At 41.8% G+C, this 15,872-nt stretch overlaps 1 protein-coding gene across 12 annotated transcripts in view; it reads right to left on the bottom strand.

Annotated features, from left to right (window-relative positions):
* CCDC112 (coiled-coil domain containing 112) overlaps positions 1 to 15,872 on the bottom strand; it is a 244,661-nt gene that overhangs the window by 25,174 nt on the left and 203,615 nt on the right. Inside the window, exons 4-5 of one of the 12 annotated variants that reach the window (XM_086323263.1) lie at positions 14,786 to 14,833; positions 13,976 to 14,141 (exon numbers count right to left, since the gene is read on the bottom strand). The exons of 8 other annotated variants lie outside the window; for them this stretch is intronic. In XM_086323263.1, coding sequence (XP_086179389.1) covers positions 13,976 to 14,008 — 33 coding nt within the window. In that variant the 5' untranslated portion in view covers positions 14,009 to 14,141; positions 14,786 to 14,833. Of the gene's footprint in view, positions 1 to 4,792; positions 5,126 to 13,975; positions 14,142 to 14,785; positions 14,834 to 15,872 lie in introns of those variants that run through there. 3 more of the 12 variants (XM_086323273.1, XM_086323274.1, XM_086323271.1) reach the window with 3 other exon arrangements.

Raw genomic sequence — 15,872 nt, 5'->3', positions numbered from 1 at the left:
ATCTCTTTAAGAATTTTACACAATGTGTTGTGATTCACATAGTCAAAGGCTTTGGCATAGTCAATAAAGCAGAAGTAGATGTTTTTCTGGAACTCTCTTGCTTTTTCGATGATCTAGCCGATGCTGGCAATTTGATCTCTGGTTCCTCTGCCTTTTCTAAAACCAGCCTGATGCATCTGGAAATTCATGGTTCACATACTATTGAAGCCTGGCTTGGAGAATTTTGAGGATTACTTTGCTAGCATGTGAGATGAGTACAATTGTGCAGTAGTTTGAGCATTCTTTGGCATTGCCTTTCTTTGGGATTGGATTAAAAACTCACCTTTTCCAGTCTCTTTATAGATGTTTTCTATTTGGTGAGATACCATTCTTATACTTTATTTCTTTAGAAATGGTTTTCTTTAGCTTTTTGAACATGTTTAAATCAATAATTTAAAATCTTTATCTGTTATGTCCAACATTTGGTCATCTTAAGGGACAGTTTCTTTTTACTATTCTTTTTTTTTTTTAATTCTTCTGTGTGTGGACCATATTTTCTTATTTCTTTGCATATCTCATAATTTGTCAGCAACTCAACACTTTAAATAATACATAATGTGGCAACACTAAAAATGAGATTTTTTTCCCTCTCTCCAAGGTCTGCTGTTGTTGCTGGGTTTTTTTCAGTCATTCTCTGAACTAATTCGGTAAAGTCTGGATTGTTTGTGTGGCACTGAAATCTCTGCTTTGTTAGCTGTCAGTGAATGATTGGTTGGTCAAAGATTTTCTTAGATGTCTTGAACCTGTAAGTCCCCACACTTTGAGGGGGTCTGTGTGCAAGCTGGAACATGGCATCAGTACTGGGGCAAGCAGTTTACAACTCCACTTTAGCCTTCACTTCCTGTTGCACAGTTTCAAGGTCAGCCAAAGATGAGAGCTCAGGCCTTCTTAGGCTTTCTCTGATTGCATTCATTTCCTATCACTACTGTAACAAACTTACCAAAAAAATGAGTTTTCCACAAATTTAAGAGACTTAAACACCACAAATCTATTCTTTTACTGTTTTGGAGGTCAAGTCTAAAATTAAGGTGTTGAAAAGACTGCATTCTTTCTGGAGATCCAGAGTATTTACTCCCTTACCTTTTTTCAGCTTTTAGTGGCCACCTTCATTCCTTGGCTCATGGCCGCTTCCTCACATCGCATCGCCCTCTTGCTTTCACTGTTACATCTCCTCTTGGTTCTAATCCTCCTGCTTCCCTCTTACAAGGTCTCCTGTGAATACACTGGCCCACCCAGATAATCCCACATAAACTCCCCACCTCAAGAGCCTCAACTTAATCACATTTGCACAGTTCCTTTTATCACATGAGGTCACACGTTCACAGGTGCTGGGGGTTAGGATGTGACTATCCTTGAGGGAACCTAGTGATACTGTGAGGATGCACAATGACTTACAATCCACTGTGTCTGAGGCAGACGGAAATAAATGGCTGACATGGGGCAGAGAAGGATTGTCCAAGCAGCCGTCTGGGACAGGCTTGCTTGTAAAAGTATATTAATAACAAAGGATTCCCCCTCCCCTATTTGTGTTTATTGTGTATTATTTGTGTTCGTTGTATAACAACATTAAAGGAAATGTCAAAAGAAGACCAAAAAAAAGGTGTGTGTGGGGTAATTCTTCACTCTGCCACACCTGGATATATACACAGCCCTATTCATTTGTGTGATCTTCTAGAGGAAATCCGTTTTGAGTAATTATGTAAAGTCAGAAAAGTAATGTGGTTATTACTGAAGGCCCACTCCAGTCAGCCGAATGCCATTAAATACAGGTCATCACAGAGAGGGCACTAGAGACAAAGAGAGGACACAGCCCTACTCTGGAGCAAAACCGGGACATACACTCGTGTGATACAGCCAGAGATACTTCAAAAGTCATAATTCAACGTGCTAAAAAGATCAAGAGGGAGATGGCATCTAAGAGAAGAATCAAGAAATTTGTAGTCTTTGGTCTTGAAAAGCAATGGCTGAGAGGAATAATGGCTGAACAAATAATATACAAACATTAAAATACATAGATAGGGTACATTACTACTTTTCCTAATGATGAATCAGAAGATTTCACACTCTGTGGAGGCTGTGAAATAAAATAAAATGCAATATAAAATAGTTCTAAAACTTCAAAGATAATTGTTCCAAAATAATTTAAGGGAACTGGTATAGACTGAATTACCACTCCCCTAATTCACATGTGGAGGCCCTAGATTTGGAGGTGGTGCCTTTAAGGAAGTAATTAAGGTTAAATAAGCTCATAAGGATAGGGTCCTAATCCATCAGGACTGGTGTCCTTATAAGAAGAGGAACACCAGAGAACTCTCTCTCTGCATGTGCACAGACAAAGGGCCACGTGAGGACACAGCAAGGCAACTGTCTACAAGCCAAAAACCAACCCCAACGGCTCCTTCATCTTGGACAAGATCTCAGCTGGATCTTTTCAGCCTCCCAAAGTGTAAAAATATATATATATATATGTATATATTTCTGTAATCTAAATCACTCAGTCTGTGGTATTTTATTATGGAAGCCCAGGCAGGCTAATCTAGGAACCTTAGGGTTTTGGCAGATACCTCTAATATCATGAGGCTGTCACGAGGAAAATGATCTCCTCTCAGAAAAATGTTAGCTGTTTCACTGTCAGAGTCATAGATTCATGAAATCCTATGACAAGTATTCAAGTCCAGAGCTGGGCTACAGAATCTGAGTCTATAACGTGCATGTGTTTGTATATATATATATATATATATGTGTGTGTGTGTGTGTGTGTGTGTATGTGTATATATATATATATATATGTGGTATGTTGTGGGGTACAAAGAAGGATAACACATAAACTCCTCAAAAGTCACAATATGCTAGAGATTCTAATTCTTTTTTAAAACCCAAACACCCTTGAGAAATTCTACCTCGCTACTGCCACAATAGCCAACCAAGAGGCTCTGCCTTCTCTAAATTGGTGACAGCGTATAAAATCGGGTGTCTCAACTTCAGCCCTACTGATATTTTGGACCAGGGAACTTTTTGTTGTGGGGGCTGCCCCTCAGCCTGTACCGGCTAGATGTCAGTAGCACACACAACCTTCTCCACAGTCCACCTGCAATTGTGACAACCCAAACTGTCTCCAGACATTGCTAAATGTGAGGGGCTGATGGAACAGTTGAAACAGCTCCATAGGTGATTCTGATCCAACACTGAGGAAGGCAAACCTCTGAGAACCACTCTAGTGGGCAGGAGTGTGCGTCAGTAACAATACTAAGCAACTTGTGAGATATGCAAACCAGGATGAAGTGGAATTTCTGGAAATACGTAAAGACACTGTATCTCCTTAAAGGAAGAAAATGATGGAATCTGTCCTCAGCTCTTAACAGCCTTCCTTCAGGTTTGGATTAATCTACAAACATTTAGGGAGTGTCTACTACGTTTCTGGACTAAAGCAGCACAGTTTTTGGTGCTGGGGATGTAACAGTGAATAAAATTTCCAAAAGTTTCTTCCCTCATAGAGGGCAGGGTTTACATTCCTAGACGGAGTGGAGAAAGACAACACACAAAAAATGAATATAAAATATGTAGTATATTATAGGATAAGTGCTATAGAAAAAACCTAAAAAGAGAACAGTGTGCTAGGTAAGGGGATTCAGTTTGGGGAGGTCAAAGAAAGGATCACTGAGCTGATTGCATTTGAACAAAGATATCTGAAGGTGGAGATGGTGCTGGCCATGAGACCAGGAAGGAAGAGCATTCCAAGCAGAGGGAACAGCAATTGCAAAGCTCCTGAGGTAGAAGTGTGCTCGCCTGTCTGAAGGACCACAGGAAGCCAGTATGGCTGCAGTAGACCCAGAGCAGGGGACTGGAGATGAGGTGACAGGGAGATCTTGGGGGCAGCTCAGAGGCCCTGTAGAGTCTAAGGTGTGGAACATGGTGAAAACGTTTGCTTTCACTCTGAGGGATCTGGGCAGACAAGTGTCATTCCTGAATGGTCTGGTTGTTGTGAATATGTCAGGAAGGCAAGAGTGGGTGAATAGAAACCAACTAGGAAAGTGTTTCTGCTAAGGGAGAAATGATGGTGTGGACATGGGTAGTGGTGCTTGAAGTGGGATTCTTGACTTATTCTGAAGATAGGGCAGACAGGAATTGCCTGTGCTTTGGGTGTGGGCTGTGGGAGAATGCGGAGGAGTCGAGATCTTTGACAAGAGCTGCTGGCTCCAACGATTCTCCTCCGGGAATCCCCTAGTCTTTACTGCAGAGAAAGGGGTCCCAAGGAGACCTGTGGAAACACATCTGCCTCAGAGATCATCCCAGTTTGATTCCTCCTTGTGTTCCCAGCGCTGACACAATAATACAGCAGCCATCAGTCACTGGGCACTTACTCTCTCTCTAACCAAGCACTGTACCAGGGGCTTCCCAGACAAGGTGCACGGCTCAGGAAGGTGCGTATGATCAGATCCAACGCTTAGAGAAGAAACGGAGTCACGAGAGGTTAAGTGTGTTCCTGTCACAGAGGCAGAGCCAGGGTTTCCACCCAGACTTTCTTGCACTCCCAAACCACCAGGGAGGGGGCTCCGTAACAGCAGTTAAAAATGCACGAGCGAACAAAGCACAAGGCTAGCAAGCGCCAGGCCCCGAGCGAAGGGAGGCTAACGGCCGCGGCTCTCGCCTCCCGGCCGCGCTGCAGAGGACACCTGTTCAGCCGGGGACCCGTCCCGCGCCTCCGGCGCCCGCAGCCCCCTCAGACCCACCTCTGCCTCCTCCATTTATTTACCTGTTGCGGCACCGCGGCTCCCACGCCGGTTCCCGGGGCCGCGCCCGCCCCCGCCACAGCCCCGGCTACGGCGGTGGCCGCCGCCGCCACCACGACCGTCGTCAGGGCGGCCATCTTTTGACGCCGCGCCGCGCGCTCCAGCGGCGGCCACCCGGGTCTGGGGTGGAGGGCTTCGGTTGTGCGGAGATCCGGGCTCTGCCGGGGCGGCTGGGCTCCTCCACCGGGATGCCAAGCGCGACGGAGATACGGGGCGGAGCCGGGCCGCGGGGCGAGGCGAGGCGGGGTCGGAACCAGGGCGGGGTCGGAACCAGGGCGGGGCCGGGGCGCGGGGCGGGGCCGGAGCGCCGGACGGAGGCTGGGGCGGGGCGAGGCTGGGGTGGGGCGGGGCCGGAGCGCGGTGCAGGGGAGGGACCGGAGCAAGGGCCGGGGTGGCTCAGAGCGCGGTGTGGGGCGGGGGCTGGGGCGGGGCGGGGCGGGGTCGGAACCGGGGCGGGGCGCGGAGGCCGGTGGCCGGGGGCGGGGGGTGGGAACCCGGTCGCGGGGTGGGCTGCGGCGTGCTGTGTGGCGCGGCAGTATTGATATATCGCCGTCCATGTATCTACTCTTACTTGGCAAAAATATTTCTCCCTGCCCCCGGTTCCCTAACTGCCAGGAAAATTCACTGTCTTTCACTGTCATACTTAAGTTTATTCATGTCATATATATATTATATCGGAGAAGGCAATGGCACCCCACTCCAGTACTCTTGCCTGAAAAATCCATGGACGGAGGAGCCTGGTAGGCTGCAGTCCATGCGGTCGCTAAGAGTCGGACACGACGGAGAGACTTCACTTTCACTTTTTACTTTCATGCATTGGAGAAGGAAAGGGCAACCCACTTCAGTATTCTTGCCTGGAGAATCCCAGGGACAGAAGAGCCTAATGGGCTGCCGTCTATGGGGTCGCACAGGGTCGGACACGACTGAAGCGACTTAGCAGCAGCAGCAGCATATATATTATATAGATAGGTATCTATATATTCATAGATATAGGTACTTTGGGCTTCCCTGGTGGCTCAGACGGTAAAGCGTCTGCCTGCAACGTGGGAGACCTGGGTTGGAGACCTGGGTTCGATCCCTGGGTTAGGAAGATTCCCCTGGAGAAGGAAATGGCAACCCACTCCAGTTCTCTTGTCTGGAAAATTCCATGGACAGAGGAGCCTGGTCGGCTACAGTCCACGGGATCGCAGAGTCGGATACGACTGAGCAACTTCACCAAAAAAACAAAGATAGATTACTTTAAATAATAGAACTTTTTTCTAGGTTTCTACTAAGTTCTGGTGAAACTGAGTATAAAATGAAAAAACATGATTGATGAGCCTGAACAATAAACGATATTTCACATTTCAAACCAACAAAACAGAGCATGCCCCACACCATCAGATATCAGAAGCAGGAATGGCCCACTCCAAGGACTTGGCCAAAGAGAAGAGAAATTCCAAAGATACAGTGTTGGGAAGGTGGGGAAAATGGCAGAGATGACTTCTCCAGTCAAGGCATGGGCAACCAGTCACAATTCAGCTAGTTTGTGAATACCTTGCATTTTCTTCCTTTAAAGGAATGGATTCATCCATTCATCAAATCATTCATTCAATCAATATCCAGCTGCCAGCCCTGGAAAATTAACTGTTGAATCAGGTGAACACACAAGGTTCCTTCCAAACTTCTAGCAGTGACTTCAAACAAGTAAACAGCGTATTTACTGAACATTTACTTTGAGCCAGCACTGTTCTAAATAATCTAGAGAAGTAGTACTATTATCATTTTCATCTCACGGATATAGTTAGGTAACACAAGATCATACAGGTGGGAACTAGAATACAAGCTTGGGTGGCCTGACTCCAGAGACCATCCGGGTAGAAATGTTAAATAGGCAGAGGGATAAATGCTTCTGGAGCCCTGGACAAAGACTGGAGCTAAAGATATGAATTTGGTCTTCATCTCCATAAGATATTTTAAGAAAATATCTTAAAAGACCTAACGAGACCACTCAGGAAGAGTACAAACTGGAGTCTGGAAAGTGAGGCCTAGAACTCTCCAACATAGATGACACGGACGGTGGGAGAGGTCCGTAAGAAGCGGGGAGGTCCACAATCCTATGGCAGGAAGTGTTTCAAGAAGGAGAGGATGATCAACTGTGCTCTGCTGCCCAGAGGCTGAGTGACATGAAAACAGAACTGATGGTTAGATTTGACAATGCAGAGGCCACTGGATACTCTTAAGGGAATGTGGTAACAATATGCAAAATACCTGCTTTAAGATTTTTCCTGTTTTGTTAGGATGAAAAATTTCCCAAAACAAAATGATTAAGAATCTCATAACCTTCATTATCTCCTCCACCATCTCAGCCAGGCTTTGATCCTGGTTCCTCAGTTCCTCCCTACTCAGAGTGGGTTAATCTGTTTCATGCCTCTCTCCTAGGATCTCTGGAGAGAAGTATTATTCCTTGGCTTGTGGAAACATTACTCCAGTCATCACCTGTATGGTTTCATGGCCTTCTCTCCCCTGTGTCTGTGTCTCTGTGTCCCAATTTCCCTCTTCTTATAAGGGCACCAGTCATTGGATTAGGGTTCTTTATAATCCCATATGACCTGATGTTAACTTTATTACATCTGCAAAGACCTGGTTTCTAAATAAGGTCACATTCAGAGATACTGGGATCAGGACTTCAGCATATCTCTTTAGAGGACACAATTCAATTCATAGCACATATATAATACTCTATACCTTACACTTTTTAACTTAATATATTCTGTGACTCTATAAAGAAAGCTGAGCGCCAAAGAATTGATGCATTTGAGCTGTGGTATTGGAGAAGACTCTTGAGAGTCTCTTGGACTAGAAAAGACCCTGATGCTGGGAAAGATTGAAGGCGGGAGGAGAAGGGGACGACAGAGGATGAGATGGTTGGATGGCATCACCGACTCGATGGACATGAGTTTGAGTAAGCTCCAGGACTTGGTGATGGACAGGGAGGCCTGGCGTGCTGCAGTCCATGGGGTCACAAAGAGTCAGACATGAGTGAGCGACTGAACTGACTGAACTGATTCTGTAACTCCTTGAAGTAAGTTCACAGAAATATTCCTTATTTTTAAAAAATGAATTCATAATACTCTTATTCTAAAAAAGATTGAAGGCAAAAGGAGAAGGGGGTGGCAGAGGAAGAGATGGCTAGATAGCATCACCAACTCAATGGACATGAATTTGAGCATGGGGACACAAAGAGTCAGACATGACTTAGTGAATAAACAACAACCACAACGCCCGTATTTCATTCAGCTAGTCATCTATCTGGCTTCCCTGGTGGCTCAGACAGTAAAGAATCTGCCTTCAATGCAGGAGACCTGGCTTTGATCCCTGGGTTGGGAAGATCCCCTGGAGAAGCAAATGGCAACTCACTTCAGTATTCTTGCCTGGAGAATCCCATGGACAGAGGAGCCTGACGGGGTACAGTCCATGGGGTTGCAAAGAGTTGGACACAACTGAGGAACTGGCATCTGGTCCCATCACTTCATGGGAAACAAATGGGGAAACAGTGGAAACAGTGTCAGACTTTATTTTTGGGGGCTCCAGAATCACTGCAGATGGTGATTGCAGCCATGAAATTAAAAGACGCTTACTCCTTGGAAGGAAAGTTATGACCAACCTAGATAGCATATTCAAAAGCAGAGACATTACTTTGCCAACAAAGGTCCGTCTACTCAAGGCTATGGTTTTTCCAGTGGTTATGTATGAATGTGAGAGTTGGACTATGAAGAAAGCTAAGCACCTGATGCTTTTGAACTGTGGTGTTGGAGAAGACTCTTGAGAGTCCCTTGGACTGTAAGGAGATCCAACCAGTCCATTCTGAAGGAGATCAGCCCTGGGATTTCTTTGGAAGGAATGATGCTGAAGCTGAAACTGCAGTACTTTGGCCACCTCATGCGAAGAGTTGACTCATTGGAAAAGACTCTGATGCTGGGGGGGATTGGGGGCAGGAGGAGAAGGGGACAATAGAGGATGAGATGGCTGGATGGCATCACCGACTCGATGGACATGAGTCTGAGTGAACTCCGGGAGTTGGTGATGGACAGGGAGGCCTGGCGTGCTGCGATTCATGGGGTCGCAAAGAGTCGGACACAACTTATCGACTGAACTGAACTGAACTGAGGGACTACACTTTCATTTTCAGTCATCTATTGACAAACTGAGGATAGGTTACTTCCAATCTTTTGCAGTTACAGTGTTGGGGAAGAAATTTTTTTCCTCTGCCTTTCTAGGTTCTTCTTGTAGTCTAATAATTAAATTGACATGAGACAGATTAACAGAAAATGGTCAAATTTTAACTCCACACATATGGGAGTTCACGGAAATATGAGACTCATAGAAATGACTAAAGCAGGCAGCTTTTATATTGTTTAGACAAATAAACAATAGATTTCTTTGTGAAGAACTGACAAAGACACTTAGGCTTGGGTACTAATGAGTGAAGAAACCAAGCAGAGTCGTCTCTGTCTTGAATTTTCTATCCCTGGACATAAAGATGTCCCATGCCCTGGTGCTCAGAGGCTGCCTTTTAGATGGGAGATTTATTTCCTGATTTCAGGGGAAAGAGGGCAGGGTCAGAATGTCCTTCTTGCACTGGCTGGTTCTCAACTTGAATTCAAAACAATCAATATGTCAAAGTAGCATACTTTGGATTGGTCTGCCCTGAACTCCATCACAAGTAATGATCATTACTTGAGCCACCAGGGAAGCCTGGTAATGATCATTAGTATTTCATATTTGGGGAAGTGTACCTTCAGTGGAATTGCTGAGTCAAGTGATAAATGCAAAGAAAATGTAGTTAGATATTGCTAAATTCCCTTCCATAGAAAGTTGTACCATTTTGCACTCCCACTAGCATTGCCTAAGGGTGCCTGTTTCCTTATTATTTGCCATCACAGTTCTTCAAATTTTTATATTTTAGACAATCTCAATAGGTGAGAAATGGTATATGTAAGTAATTTTAATATGCCTTTCTCTTGGTATGAATGAAGCTTTTTTTTGTAAGTTGAAGGACATTGGCTTTTTCTTTAAATTCTGTTCATATCTTTCCTTAATGGTATTTGGTCTTTCTCTTTCCAGTTTTTAAGAGCTCTTTATCACTTAAGTGATTGTGATTTTTTTGATATAAATTGCAAATATTTTCTTCTGGATTTTAATTTGATTAGTTGACTTTTGCTTCTTTCCCCCTTTGCTTTGAAAAAGTTTATTTTTATGGAGTCAAGTCTGTCAGTGTTTTAGTATTTTCTTTGGTGCTTCTGGATTGATAATCATAGTTGGAAAGGTTTTTCTCACTTCCAGCTTATAAAGAAATGAATCTGTTTTCTTTTGCAGTTTTTTTTTCTCACTCCCAGTTTATAAAGAAATGAATCTGTTTTCTTTTGCAGTTTTATTTTTTACATTTATATATCTGGATTATTTGGATTTCATTCTGGTATCCAGGATGAAATATGGATTCAATTTTACTTTTCCCAAACGGCTATCTAGTTATGCCAAAAACATTTATTAAAAACAGTATATTTTCACCAGTGACTTGAGGTATCACTTTTCCCATATAATTGTTCTATGTTAAATTTTTTATTCTAATCTGTCATTCTGTATATCTAGTTATGTATCAATGAAGATGCTTTTTTAAATTTATAGGGCAATGATAAAATGTTTTAGTATCATACAGGGCTAGTTCCTCTCATTGTTCTTCTTTATGGGATTTTTCTGCCTTTTCCTAATCCCCAAAGAACTTTAGAATCAAGAGTCTACTTTAAGAGAAGAATCGCAATATTCTTAATGGAATTACATTAAATTTTTTCTTAACTTGGGAAGAATTTACATAAGTATGATATAGAGTTGCCCTACCCGTGAACAAAGGTATGCCTTTCATTTGTTCAAGTCTACTTTTGCACCTTTGAAGAATGAATATTTTAAGCTTATTCCTAGGTTTTAATAATTTTCTATTGCAACTACAGGTGTGATTTACCCTCCCTTGATATCCTCTAGTGTTATTCTTTGGATATATAAACACTATTGATTTTTCTTTGTTAGTTTTTTATATTGCTACTTTAATCAATTCTGTTACTTTTGGTTGTACAGTTAAGAATGATTTCTTAATTTTATATTTTTACATTAAGGGTTTCCCTTTATACAATTACATTATCTGCAAATAGAGATAATGTTATCTGTTTCTTTCTAGTTCTCACACTTACTCCAGACAGGAAGACAGAAGAAGGCTGTCAATTTGGGTTCCCCTTCCCAGGTGGGGCTAGTGGTAAAGAACCTGCCTGCCAAAGCAGGAGACATAAGAGACCTGGGTTCGATCCCTGGGTCAGGAAGATCCCCTGGAGGAGGGCATGGCTACCTACTCCAGTATTGTTGCCTGGAGAATCCCATGGAGAGAGGAGCCAGGTGGGCTACAGTCCATGGGATTGCACAGAGTTGGACACAAATGAAGCAACCAGCATGAAGTCAGATCACAAAACAAGGACTTAGAATAGGCAAATTTTTTGTCTTAATAATTATGCAGAGATCACTATTGCATGATGAAACAGTTATGATCCATCCCAAAGTCACAGAATAATATGCTTAAAATGTGTGGAACTGCTCCAGACAGTTAAGCAAAATCACATATACTCTTATGCCTGGGCACCGGATTTATTCTTTTATATAAGGCTTAATTAATAACAAAATATTTGTATTATCTTCTTAAACACTAACAAATGGATAACTGTATGGTGAGCTATAGAATTCATCAGTATAAACTGACAGAGCTAGAATAAGGTTGTCTCATATTGACTTCAGAAATTAGAATACAAACTAACCAATATTACCTATGTAGTGTTAGTCGCTCAGTTGTGTCTGACTCTGTGACCCAATGGACTGTAGCCCACCAGGCTCCTCTGTCCATCGGATTTCTCAGGCAAGAATACTGGTGTGGGTTGCCATTTCCTTCTCCAGGGGATCTTCCCAACCCAGGGATTGAACCCGGGTCTTCTGCACTGCGGGCAGATTCTTTACCACTGAGGCACCAGGCAAGCCCTATTACCTATGTAAGAGATGATAACTTCTCCACAATTTTCATTTCATTCTCAAATAAAAACACCTGAACTCCTTCCACTAACTTTTAAATGACTATCCCCATGCAAAATGTTCAATTGTTTAAACAGCTGTATTTCTAGAAACTGAAAAGAGAAAGTGATTTAAAGAGTTCCCAGTCTTTCAGCTCTTTTTTTATAGGTCCTTGGTAATGTTAGAATTCCTTAACCATATACTCTTCAACAGGCTGTCAGTTCCCTAGGGATGGGCCGAAATATTTACTGTTGAACAATAACAACAGTAGCAGCCAAAGCAACAACAGTGGATTTTTACATCAAATGAAGCTGTTAAGACAATTCGAAAGTAGATCTAGATAAAAGGGGAAAATGTGAACAGTTATTTTAAAAACAACAATCTTCACTTTTGATGACCTATTGGTGCCAAACACTCTTATCAACACACATAACTACTCTTTGCTATAAATAAATGAAGTTTGAGAATCTTGGTCAATAAACTTTCTAAGATAATATAGCTAGAATATGGCAGAGCCAAGCATCAAGCCTGGATCTGACTTGGATCTAACTTAATAGTTAAAACTTATTTTCCTAAAGCAAAAACAAAAACAAACAAAAAAGCCTCTAAGTCTCTTTTCTTCTTTTGAAAAATATTTTTTTTCCTGGGAGACAAGTGAAAATAAAGAAGACAATCACTTGTGTTTGAATGGATGTTGATTATTCTTTTTCGGGTGGTCCTAGCTTTACATCTTTTAAATCAGCCTTAGGAAATGAAAAATCTTTAGTATGGTTGACAGTTTTATGACTACACCCCTTAATCCCAATAGAGCACTTTTCCCTGAAAATTCAAACCCATCTGATGAACATGAACCTACCATTAAAAATTAATTTCAGAAGTCATTCTTCTGCAGGGTCATTCTTCTACAGTTGGATAGAAAATTAAACTCATGTATCATACATACATATTCCCTTGGATTTATACAAAAAAATGTCAGGAACTCCTAGCTCATAGGAACACAATAAATTTTCAATGACGTATTTACTCTTACTTGAGAATTTTAAATCATTTCTTTATATAAATGCGGAAGTTAAAGAATTGTACATCATGAAAATGATACAGAAAATATTACTGAATGGTTGGGACTTCTGTAATGTTTGAGGTTTATTTACAATTACATATATTAATTTGAGCAGCTATATACTGGCTACCTCTGGGCTTCTTTTTATGTGAGAAAAAGAACTATTTTTTAAACCAGTGTTTTTTGAATTTTTGTTACATATAAACTGAGATAATCTTAACATTTTAATACTAGCTGGTGCTTATGTCGCTTCAGTTATGTCTGACTCTTTGCAACTCCATGGACCATAGCCCACCAGGCTTCTCTGGCTATGGAATTTTCCTGGCAAGAATACTGGAGTGAGTTGCCATGCCCTCCTCCAGGGGATCTTCTTGACCCAGGGACTGAACCCGTGTCTTCTGTGTCTCCTGCACTGCAGGTGAATTCTTTACTGCTGAGCCGCAGGGGAAGCCCCAGATGGTGCTTATGCATGCATGCGTGATCAGTGGTGTTGGACTCTTTGTGACCCCATGGACTGTTAGGCTCCTCTGTCCATGGGAGTCCTCAGGCAAGAATACTGGAGTGGGTTGGCATTTCCTTCTATAGTGCTTGTAACATATAACAGGAAATGTCTAGTGATAGGCATAATTTGGAGCACAAAGACCCTATATGACTTGCTCACATTGGAAGGAAAATCAATAAGTGTTAGGGCCATTATCAATGAAAGACTATAGATACCAAACCAGGTTTCCAAAGACAGGAAAGTACAAGGAAGTGGACAGCCCACCCTGACTTGGGCAGCACTGAAAGATTGCTCAGAGGGTGATACAGATCTGTCTGCAGGAAGTACTTGGTGGAAACCTTAGTGGAATCAAATGAGAAAGAAAGAAAGAAAAAAAGGAAAGGTTTTGGTGTGCTTGACTTGGCTATTGGTCAGTGTAAATGAATAAGATTTGCTTCCTCTGTCTGTCAATATTTCTGCAAAGGCTAGTCCTTAGCTTGGGAGGCAGGGGTGCTCACTTACTTGGCAGAGCTTGGGATTGTAGCTATCAGACATCTATTGCAGAATTGTTTTCCTTCTTTAAGGCTGTCAAGCCACGGGGAGACTATATGAAGAAGGGCACAGACAGGAGCTTTCAATATGGAGTAGATTAGATGATAGATGATAAGATAATTCCAATTGACATATCCTGAAATGTATTCATTGAAAACATAGATTATACTTTTTTTTTTTTTTTAACACTCATGAAGTGGGTCATTTTTGTCACAAAAACGACCATATATTTTGGCCACCAAAACTTCAATAAATGTCAAAAAGCAGAAACAATGCAGATATAATCCTCTGATCACACACCCGCATACACAAAACTGAAAAGACATAAAGACTCTATTACATAAATATTTAAGACTCCCAAGTCAAAGAAAATATGAAAACTAAAACTGCAATCTAATTAAAATACATTGGTAACACTACAAACCAACATCCATGGAATACAGCTAAATCCATCCTCAGAAGAAAATAAGCAATTTCAGTAGTTATATTAGTAAATAAGGAAGGATAAAAATAAATGAACTAACCACTCAACTCAAGAAGATGGGGAAAAAATCAATAATCAAAACAGTAAAAAAGGAGAAATGAATTAAGAAATATAAAAGAAAAAATAAAATAAAAAACAGGGAATGACAATTCTAATGAATAAATTTAACCAGTTAAGACAGATAAATCACTGGCTAACTTGATCAAGAATTAAAATCAAGAAAGCCCCACTAAACATACATAAGAAAACTGAAAAAAAAAAAAAAAAAAAGAATCACAGGAGGCAACTTTACTCACAATTGTCTGCAGATAAATTTGAAAATCCAGATGAAATGGATCATTTCTCTAAGAAAATACAATTTACTAAAGTTAGAAAATTAAAAACCTAAATTAAATATTAAAAACCTGAGAAAAAGGAAAAAATATTAAAATGGTAGGCTCCCAAAGAGCACCAGGCCCAGAGGACTTCATAGGCTAATATTATGAAACTTAACAGAACAAACAGCCTCTGATGCATTTTAAATTGTTCCAGAGCAGAGATAAAGAGTGGAAAACTTCCAAATTCTAATAGCAGCATATGTTTGTTACCAAAAACTGACAGCAATAGCACAAAAAAGAAAATGAATATTGATGCAGAAAATGTTTACCAAGTTTCAGCAAACAGAATCCAGTAACATATTGGAAGAATTAAAAGAAAACTACTTTGCCCCCACCCAGTATCATAAGAGCGTTTCAGTATCATTTCCCACGTTACGCCGTGGGTGGGTACCACCCGCTGGCTCACTCAGCATCTACTTCAGCTTCTCTTTGGTGTGCCATCTATACTGCATAGACAGAAAAGCTCAGAATCCTCATTTCCCAGGCTCCCTTGTAGTTAGGGTTCACAATGTAAAAATCTATTTTGCTAATCAGATGCATTTGTGTGAAATTCCATTTCAGAACTCAACCGAGTAGGGGAAGACACAGTGGTGAGGCACGTTTTTCCAGGACAGGTCATGGCAGACGCAGTAAAACTCTGCAGCTGCCAATTCTAGCATCAGTCTCCTTATTCAGAGGTATGAGAGAGAAGAAGCTATGCTCCTGCAGGTAAGAATTCTGGTAGCAGCTTCTTGTTCCCAGACCACATGAAGACAGTGTGCTCTCGGAGCTAAGAGTGCAGGCGTGACTTCCCACTGTGGCAGGGGGAGCGGGTCTCCTGGTGGGCCAGGTCTACACTGTGGATTTGGGCGATATTCCCAGAGGAGCTTGCATTTCTAGCTCTCCACTGATTCATAAGCAGTTTATTCCCTGTACTAAATCCCTTTCACTTTTCTGCAAGTGAACTCTGGCTGATAAAATAGGTTAAAAGGGAGAAAAAAGTATACAATTTTCTTCAAATATGCTG

Source organism: Bos grunniens, chromosome 10 (assembly GCF_055505025.1).
Source record: "Bos grunniens cultivar Pamir isolate PY7600 chromosome 10, Bosgru_T2T1.0, whole genome shotgun sequence".
In the NCBI taxonomy this organism is placed as follows: domain Eukaryota; kingdom Metazoa; phylum Chordata; class Mammalia; order Artiodactyla; family Bovidae; genus Bos; species Bos grunniens.
Note: the sequence above shows the minus strand (reverse complement) of the source record. Positions and strands in the feature narration are given on the sequence as shown.